The following is a 10,430-nucleotide window of genomic DNA, read 5'->3' as shown; positions in this document are numbered from 1 at the left end:
GCCATTGAGCCAAATCACTCATCAGTCATTTAGATACACTTATACATACACATATATACTGTACTACTACTTTGTTTGTTTTATGTTATTCTATAGTCTTTGGTTTTATTCAGTAAATTAACTAGCTACTATTTGCATTTGTGTAAGACACATTTTACTATATTAGTATGTACTGGAATGACAAGTTTACATGTTTTCCTGGAATAAAAATGCATACTGCATTCTCAAACACCATTAGGGGCAGGCAGAGGTATTTTGATGCCAGGCTGTGTGAACAGCTTTCAAAGGGGATGACTGTGTCCCCTGGCATCAGGCCTAACCAGCAGACAGGCATAATGCCACATGGGCACAGTGTAACAAATGTTCTGCCATATAGGGACAAAGAGGCAGCAGACTGCTTGTGCAGCTTCAGTCCCACATTCAGTGAAATACAGGTTGCATTTTTAGAGTTCATTTCTAAAGTAAAAGAGCTGTGTTTTTGCATTTTTCATTTACCTGTGGCTATCAGACTCTTAGATTTATCGTTCTTGTTCTTGTGTTGTTTAACAGACAGCCAGTTTTAGAAGCATCATGAACTAGTTCCCAATGTCTCCGGTAGGTGGCAGACTTATGTTAGTGAATCCTCGGGACAGCGGAACAGAGCTCAGTAACCCGTCAAGAAAGTTTTTGTTCAGGGGCATGTCATTACGAAAGTAGCTTATAAAATATCTTATAAAATATTACTTTAAAAAAATCTGATTTTAATTAATACCATTAAACAAGCCTTGCCCTTGGTCAAATAAATCATGACTAAATTTGATATAATATCATCGAATTAATATGGTTAATTAATATTTAATTAATATAAGAAAAATGGTATTGAGTTACTAAACAATAAACAGGCACATATTTCTGTGTTTTAAATGCGCTCTTCAGTTTTCAGTCTGTTATTTTCACCAAAGAACTAAAAAACTCAAATTTACAGCCCATTCACCATTACCTTCAGGGGAAATACACAATTATATTAATGTTCTTTGCTTCAGTTCATTATTTAATGGTATTAAAAGCTCTTTTTCGTATTTGATGAGCTTTTTTTTTGCTTCTGTGATTCAATCTCTTAATTACACTGATTTAGAATCTAATTATTTGTTAGGCCTGAAGCCATTACAAAATGTTTAGCACATTTACATTTAATTTAGAGTCAAGAAATCTCTCATTTATTTGTTTTTAAACTGCTTTCTCGAATCCAGTACGTTCTAAATGACATAGGCTTATTGTTATACTGATTTTGTGTGCTTGACTAATATTTCACCACAATGAACATTGTTGCATACGTTAATATTTAGACTTGTCATGAGGAAATAATGGAAATGTGTGGAAAAAAAGTTGTAATATTTTTAGTGTTTTTCAGTAAAATTCCAGTATTTGCAGTTATATGCTTTATGAGCACATTCTCATCATATAGTGTGTAATTTTACCCCATCTCCATTGGCTTATGTTTACTGTGACTAATCTGAAGGTTGTGACCCTCAACATAAGCCTGGACTGTTTGTTCACATAGCAGTCAAACAACATTGATCTCTGACCTTTAGGATTTCCTGTTCATAAACATTTGCTGGTATAAAAGTGATACAATAAAATATTACAAACATTAAATAACATTAGTTGTTTTCCTTGTCTAGCTATAAATAATTAAAGAACTTCTTCTTCTATACTACTATTACTCCTACTATTGATAAAAATAATAATAATAACAACAACAGAATGATTTTTAATGATTTTATAATATATATATATATACAATAACAAAATATAATAAAATATATTTATTTTTCCTAAATATAGACACACAATTTATATAACAAGAAATTATCATAGAAGTTTGTTTTAAATAAAAATCATGTTGCAAATAAAGGTGGCACATGTCCACCAGCATGGGGCAAAAGACCCTGGGGCTGTAGTGGTATATAGTGTAGACATATAGTAATATTAGGGATATAACTGTTACCTATACAAATAAAAACATGTTTGATATGCCAAGATAATTTTGAGTAAAATATTTGTAGCTCTGTAACAGTCTCTGCCAGCATTGTTCAAAACAAACCCTTCTTCTTTGCTAATGGAAAACAATTTGTTGAAGTATACACATCAACCAATACTGGGTCATTGTAGGACTTTTGCCCCTGCAAAATGGGGGCTCTTTACCCTAAATCCTTTATCCTTTATACTTTCATTTGTTTCTTTGATTTAATCACAAAACTGAAAATCCTTTATCTTAGCATTTTAGAAGAAAACCTGCAGTGAAGTTCATTGTGCTTTCCTGATCACTTTGAATGTAATTATCGATGAAGATAATCAAATTCATTGGATTCATTTTCCTTTGTCTTCATGATTTAAAGGAATGTTTGTTTCTTTGTGATTAATCCTGCATTTTGGCAAATTACATGCAGCACATACACACTTTGCAGCTGTTTACCACATAACTGGATTGATTCACATGAAAATTACTGAAATGCTGGCCTTTTATTCTGGCATTTATTATATATAGACATAGCTGTTAAAGGTTTGTTTGCTGAAAGGTAGTAATGTACATAAAAAATAACATTAAATTGTTAGGGTTTTTTTGGAAAATTGTGTGAAACTTATGCAAACTATTAAAAATCCATTCATATTTTCAGTTTAGAAGATGACCTTATTTTCACATTTTAAAAGCTGCCCAAAACAACCGTTATTGAACCTAACAGAAACATAAAGGCATTCATAAGCAATCTAATTCAGATTCTTTCTTTGTAAACTTGTATAAACATTTAATAAGTGTAAGAATGAAATTGGATATAACATACTGTACAACTTGTGACTTATTTTTAAGCTATTGCATATAAGCTTAAAAAGAAAGTGAGATGTTCACTTTTCATATGTTAAAAATGTATTCAGCATGTTGACGGCTCTATCAAGATCTACAGAGGTTCAAGCTGTTCCCCATCAGGGAATGTTAAGATGTGAGATGAAACGCTTACACAGAAATAAACGTTTGATCATACACATAAAAATGTCACATTCTTATGGAACTTTATAATCATTGAAGGTGGTCTGTTAGGGGTGGGATTTGGTGGATTACCACAAGCTCATGTTTCTCTTAGATATTGGATACTGTTCGCCCTCCACTTCCTCCATCCCTTCAATTCAAACTCATACTCTCACAGTTACACGCATGAGATTTTTTTTTTTTTAAGTCAAAGTAATTTGAATGGCCTTTCAATACATTTTTATATAATTTATCTATATTTGACACTTTTATTTATTCTTCTATTCATTCACTTTTCACATTAAAATTTTCTTTTGCCTTTATATAGCTGATCAGCTTTTTTATGTATATGATTTATAAATAATCTTGAGCTGACATGCACTCTCTCTGAGGGACTCGGCTGCTGCTTTACTTTAGGCTAATGATCTTCCATAATTATGTTCATTCCCACAGGCTGTCTATAATTTCCCCTTGAATATACTCTACAATATGTCGAGATCATATGATTTTTTTTATTTGATTTTTTTTTATTGATTAATCTTTAAGCTAGGCTATAATAAATTTCAACCAAATTTCAACATAAAGCCTTGTTTTGTGGCAGTCAGTGATTGTCAGAGTGAGACAATGTGTAAAATATATGCCGGGTAACTGCACTAAAGCCTAAATGTTAATTTAACAACACTCATTTTAAATTAAGAATTTCTGAATTTCCTTCATTCTTCTCTCTTCTATAGTCTACTGCCAGGCTTAATCTAGAGTTTTATTCTTTAATCTATAATCCAGGTTACCACCAGTTATTTCTTCATACATGGCCTGGCATTATAGGCTAATTTGCTTAGATTCTTTTAACAACACATATATTTTTCTCATTTACTCTTATAGACTTTGTAGCCCTAGTTAATTCATAGCCACTTGGCCTAAAGAAAAACACTAAACAAAGAAGGCAGCAAGAGGTCAAGACTGCCATTAACTCAACAGTCAGACTGCATTGACTGCTAATTCATGTTTCCTGCAGAACTTGCAAGAATAGAGAGTGTATGCCTGTGTGTGTTGTTTGAAGAAAAAAGAGTAAACGATAGAGCATTCTTTGTGTGACAGACTCTCTCTCTGATTAAACAGTCTGTTGTCAATGTTAAAGTTTGTGCTCTTTGCATTTTAAAATCTGTTTTAATAGCAGAAACATGGGTTTTCAGTCTTCTTGGTCGACTGTTTTTAACCTATTTCACTAAAGTTCTATATTGAAATAAAAAGCTAAATATGAAGTTAATCTAAATAAGTGCATTGCACATTCCCATCCTCATCTGCCCTTTTTCCTTCATCCAATGGCAGGTCCAAATGTGCTCAGTCTGTACCATACTATATTCAATGCTTCATGGGCAATTACAGGTGCACAGTTCTTCAGCTCAAATCAGGTCTTGTTCTGTTGGGTTGCATTTATATTGGGCTAATTCTAAATCTCTATGAAGTTGAGAATCAATATTTCTAAAACCATATCGTAATTATTTTTTAATTAACTTACCTATTTGTTTTAATTCAGAAATTACTTTGGTGAACTTTAAAGTTATTTGACAAGATGGCATGTTCGTGAAAGTTGCGACCTTAGTTCAGAACTTTCAGACCTGACAGTTTTTTTAAGGATGTGCTTTATAATTTTACATCATAACGAGAAACGGAGAGAAAAAGAAAGAAAAAAAATAAAGAAAACAACAACAATAATAACAAAAACACGAATAGTTAACGAATCGGAAAATAAGACATAATATAGCCTAATTAGAACTAGGAACAAAAACAGAACTAAACGGCCAACAAATAAAATTAGAAATTGAATTCAATATCAAATGCCAGCATATGTTTTATATCTAATAATTAATAAATGTATTGATACTTATAGGTCAATAAGCATTAATCGCATATAAACTTCAGAAAATACACGACTTAAAATGTCGATTCTTTTTGCGCAAATGGGCATATATACATAAAAAAAAAAAAAAAAAGGCTGGGTTAAAAACAACCAAAATTGGGTTTAAAATGGACAAACCCAGCGATTGGGTTAAATGTTTGCCCAACCTGCTGGGTAGTTTTATTTAACCCAACTATTGTTTAAAAAATACTGTATTGATTGCTTAAAATGAACCCAAAGTATGTTGGAAATGAACATTAATTAATATGTTTGATAAATGAATGTTTATTAACACGTTTTAAAAAATAATAATTAAACAATAAACATGTATCAAATTGCTTATTAATAAATGTTCATCTTTTGATTATTATTATTGCCTCTAGTAGTCTGATTTTTAATTTCCAACCTATTTTGGGTTCATTTTAAGCCAGCCATATAGTAATTTTTAGACAATAGTTGGGTTAAATAAAACTGCCCTGCAGGTTGGGCAAACATTTAACCCAACCGCTGCGTTAAAACTACCCAATCACTGTTTTTTTTTTTAATCCTTTTTCAACTCAACTTGGGTTATTATTTTTTTTTTAGAGTGTATCTGAAAGACTCTAAGGCTCAAAATCACATTTTTTTCCTACGTATTAAAATCATGTAGGCCTAGAAATTCAGCAAACATTTATTGATTTTCAATTTGAATTGCTAATGGCGCGAAGGTTTTTTCCCCCTCAATATTAGTAGCTAGCTCTCACCATTTAGGCTATTCACTTTTAAAGAGTTTGGACGGAATTAGAATGGGTAAAACAACAAAATTAAACTATCAGTCGTCGTTAAGGGCCGTTTGTTTCTTGTGCAGAAGGCAAACAACAGCCACCAAACACAAACCTTCATCACTTTACACGACTCCGCCTTTCCGTCATAGTTAATTAAGAGATCTCCTCAGCCTCCAGAACTCTAAACAGAACCGCAGAGCTGTCAAAGCAAAGGCTCACTGCTCATTTGCTGTTGGGTGGTGATGCTGAGAGACTAACTCGTGCCTTTGTAGCTGGGCATACCACTCACGTGCTGCAAGATTATTGGAAAACTTGATAGAAAATGATAGTCTAGATTTTTAAACCAACATTATTAGAAGCACTATCGCCAAACATATATTGATAGCTACCACTTCGCTTAAACAAAAGATTTGTAACCTTTGAAAAGGCTTGAATGACGACCACCAAAGTTGTCAAAATCTGTGAGGCTATGGGGAGCCGTGGGATGAACCCCCTGGACCACCTTCCACCACCCGCGAGTTCCAACAAGCCCTTAACGCCCTTCAGCATCGCAGACATCCTCAGCAAACCTACTGTCAAACGAACTCACAGGATTCACCGGCCTCCAGCATCAGAGAGACCCCGGCAGAGCATCACTATATCAAGGCAGACTCTCATCACTCAAACATCGCCTCTGTGTGCTCTTCAGGAACTGGCAAGCAAAACGTTCAAAGGTCTCGAATTAGGTGTGCTCCAAGCAGCAGAAGGTAAGAAAAGACAGATTGTAAACAATGAATTAATGTAGCCTACAAATGGTTAAACATGGAAAACCAAGTCATTTTGATTAATGTTTAATCTGTTGTCATGTCAACTTATCAGTTATCAATTTATTAGCAATATTCTAAAACAATCTTTTCTATCATCATTAAAATTAATTACTATTATTAATGTAACTTTAAATCTGTCAGTGTCACATAATGTTGCATCATAATAACATGTTGCTTTTTTTCGTCGACAGGAAGGGATGGTTTGACTCTCTTTGGTCAAAGGGACAGTCCTAAAAAGCGTCGAAAATCTAGGACGGCCTTCACTAACCACCAGTTATATGAACTAGAGAAAAGGTTTCTCCATCAGAAATACTTGTCACCTGCCGACAGAGACCAAATTGCCCATCAGCTGGGGCTGACAAATGCGCAGGTCATAACCTGGTTCCAGAACCGACGGGCAAAATTAAAGCGAGACCTGGAGGAGATGAAAGCGGACGTGGAGTCGGCCAGATCCACAGGTATTGTGCCTCTGGATAAAATCGCTAAATTGGCTGATCTGGAGAGGTGTGCAGCTGGAACCACGGGGCACCCGGGACCCGAGTGCTCGCCACGGCTAGGTCAGGAGTACAAGAGAGCGCACAAATTATGTCTGTCCCCCATGTCGTCTCTCTCAGACCACACAAGTCAAGACTACTCCGAGGACGAAGACGTGGAAATAGACGTTGATGTCTGATGTAAACCTCGGTTTCAGACTCTTGTAAACTTAAGACTCATATTTTAAGTACGATGCATGAACATACATTTGTAGTGTTTTTCCTAAACTGAATTAGTTTAATTTATAGCCAGACTATGCAAGTCTAACTCCTATTGTTCAATACAACGTTTGTGCTAGCATATAATATAATATATTGTATATGGCTTTAATGAGTGTAATAAGAGGATATTTCATAAATCAGGGCAACAAACAGAGCAATACAACCTCCTAATGAGAAAAATTATTTTTACGTACAGTTGTAGGCTATTTATTGTGTAGGATTTGTACACAATCGACAGTGACTGCTTTTTGTAAAGTTTTGTACATTTTTCTTGCAAGATGGCGCTTCAAAATTAGGGCATTGCACCATATGTGTCATTTAATGTATTGAATTTGAAAATAAAAACATTTATACCTTTTATAAAGATGATGTTGTTGCCGAGTCTATAAATCAATTACAATTGATAGGCCTATTCTGACAAAACACGTATTATTACTATTATTATTATTATTATTATAATATTATCATCAACAATAATATTTTTGTTGTTTTTCTTATTTTCTTTTGCATTGATTGTAAAATAGTCTTAAGAGATTCTTGGTAGCAGAACAGACAAAAAGTCTGATCTTGCTTTATACTGCAGTATTATAGCTATAAATGAAATTTTACATACGATGCAGCGATTTTTATAGGCTATATTTAAAAAAAAAACCGTGAACTATTTTAAGATGTTACTTAAACATTCATTGACAGAAAGGGTAACGAACTTGTGCACGACGGCCAAGAGCTTATTTTTTGTAATTGCTAACTGCCTTGATTTAAAAAAAAAAAAAAAAGGAAGAAAAACATTCTTGCCCCTTTAACGCTATTGTTTTTGCTCTCTGCAGAAGAAACAGAGAGGCTTTGGCTTGCTTCACTCTCTCTTTCACTCTCCAATAGCGTGACTTGGCTTTTGACCCAACAACGTGTGTTTTTCCATTCTGGGCGAAATTTATGTGAGAAACACAAATCTGGGGCGCTGGGGAGAAAAAAGGAGAAGAAAGACACAAAAACACCAAGTTTTGGTCCAGTTTCTCCAGGGCTATATAATCCTTTTTGTTCACGGGTGAAGCTGTAATTTCCAGCGTAAAGCATGAAAGCTGAGGACAAATGAGCCATCCACCCTGATGTGACAAGTGACAATGGCGCATGGCTGGACCCCTGCGGTTCACCATACTGAAACAAGTGTGTCCAGCCACATAAAAAAGACGCGAACGTTTGGAGGCCATATGGTTTCTGAAATTTTCACACAATTTCAGACAATTTGATGGATTGCGTTAACCCCTCTTTTAAACAGTTTAACGCAGCGCGAACAAAGGCCATACATTGAGTCTCTCCTCGAGAAAGCATCTGTACCCATGAATGTCCGCTCTTTTCTTCTCGCCTTTTTAGCTTGGCGTTTTGAACAAGTCAATGAATTACAATGAAACTCTCTCTCCTTTTTTGTGAGGCACTGACTTTCGTCCCCCTTTTGGTGATTTTAAATGATTTGTTAGACTTGTGTGGGGGGACTTTTTTTTTTAGTAAAAGAATGCCTCATTTTGTTGGAGTTTTTCATGTTCAGGAAAGGACTCGTTAAGCGTTCAAACCAAAGCCCGCATGTCAGCTTTGCTAAAAGGGGGTCTTTTGTTTACGAAGCTTAATTCTTTCGCCACCTTACCTTGAGCCTTCCTGACTTTGAGGAGATTAATAACGCCAAAAACTGGATAATGTGCTAAAAAGCGTGTGAGCTTTATAAAAACAAGTCACATTGAGGATGCTGTCAGTAGCAGGTGTGTGTCACGTATAGCCTAAATGAAACAACAGTAGGGCAAAGCCTGCTTTCAACAGCTAGCCTAACTGTTGTAGTAATAAATGTTAGCTTGTTTTGTAAAGAGGAAGATTAAGGGCAAAATAATATAGCTGTTATATTAGCATGGTCACACAATTTGTCCAAAGCTGTCATGGAATTGTTTTTTTTATAGGCTTCAGATTTCATATTTCAAATGCATGTTAGGCTATTGTGTTTTAAATTTTTATTGGTTTAGCCTCCTCCATGCAGAACCAGGCTTTATAGATATGAATTAAGTCATCATTATTATTAGATTATTATTAATTGTTAGGTTTAAAACTACATGATGTAATCAAAGATTGATATCCTATAAACTAACATTTTATTGTGTGAAGATTACATACTGTCCATCAGTTGAATAATTTCCACCAACTATTCTGCCCCAAATAAAGATATATAATAATAAAGCTAGCAATGAAAACAGTTTTAGTTGTAACAAGAGAGTGTGATTTTATTTTTTTTAAAAATGGTTCCGTCATTGTCATCACAAAATGCTATTAAACACAATAGGCCTAAAATATTTAAGATTATAGAGGTTATGAAAAATTACAAAAATATTATTTTATACATAAGTAGGCTACACTGTATCTATTGGAAATAGTGAGTAAACATAGGCCTACCCATACACTCTAAAAATGTTGTGTCAAAAACAACCCAAGTTGGGTTAAAAATGGACAAACCCAGCTGCTGGGTTAAATGTTTGACCAACCTGCTGGGTAGTTTTATTTAACCCAACTATTGTTTAAAAAATGAACCCAAAATAGGTTGGAAATTAAAAATTAGAGGCAACAATAAAAAATTTAAATGTGAACATTTATTAATGAGAAAGTAAATAAGTGTTTATTGTTTAATTATTGTTCATTAAACTTTATAAATGATTAATACACTCTAAAAATGCTGGGTTAAAAACAACCCAAGCTGGGTTAAATATGGACAAACCCAGCAGGTTGGGTTAAAAGGCACCTATTATGCCCTCTTTCACAAGATGTAATATAAGTCTCTGATCTGGTCAAGTTTCAGCTTAAAATACCCCACAAATTTGCCCCTATTTTGGTGTGAGCAAAAACATGCCTTTTGCTATATTACTATTGATGGCTAAAAAAAAAATTAAATCCAAAATTGGTTGAAAAAAATGGCTGGGTGAAAACAACCCAATCCCTGGGTTTGTCCATATTTAACCCAGCATTTTTTAGAGTGTAAATATAAATTTCCAACATACTTTGAGTTCATTTTAAGCAAGCCATACAGTAATTTTCAAACAACAGATGAGTTAAATAAAACTACCTAGCAGGTTGGGCAAACATTTAACCCATTTGCTGGGTTAAAAACAACCTAATTCCTGGGTTGGTCCATTTTCAATCCAACTTGGGTTGTATTTAACCCAGCATTTT

General features: G+C 34.2%; 1 protein-coding gene across 1 annotated transcript; it reads left to right on the top strand.

The window, feature by feature from the left end:
* The first annotated feature begins 6,101 nt into the window (after positions 1-6,101).
* On the top strand, positions 6,102-7,147 carry lbx1b (ladybird homeobox 1b). The gene is made up of 2 exons (XM_067405064.1): positions 6,102-6,414; positions 6,666-7,147. Exons 1-2 carry the CDS (start codon positions 6,102-6,104, stop codon positions 7,145-7,147), a joined length of 795 nt encoding a protein of 264 aa, XP_067261165.1.
* Positions 7,148-10,430: the final 3,283 nt, after the last annotated feature.

Source organism: Chanodichthys erythropterus, chromosome 12 (assembly GCF_024489055.1).
Source record: "Chanodichthys erythropterus isolate Z2021 chromosome 12, ASM2448905v1, whole genome shotgun sequence".
NCBI lineage: Eukaryota > Metazoa > Chordata > Actinopteri > Cypriniformes > Xenocyprididae > Chanodichthys > Chanodichthys erythropterus.
The sequence above is the reverse complement of the archived record's forward strand: the minus strand, read 5'-3'. Positions and strand labels throughout refer to the sequence as shown.

What these genes read in the sequence shown, in the direction of transcription:
- lbx1b (XM_067405064.1), top strand. Translation starts at nt 6,102, where the DNA reads ATGACGACCACCAAAGTTGTCAAAATCTGTGAGGCTATGGGGAGCCGT. An exon ending in TGTGCTCCAAGCAGCAGAAG is followed by an intron (nt 6,415 to 6,665) that starts GTAAGAAAAGAC and finishes TTTCGTCGACAG; the next exon opens with GAAGGGATGGTTTGACTCTC.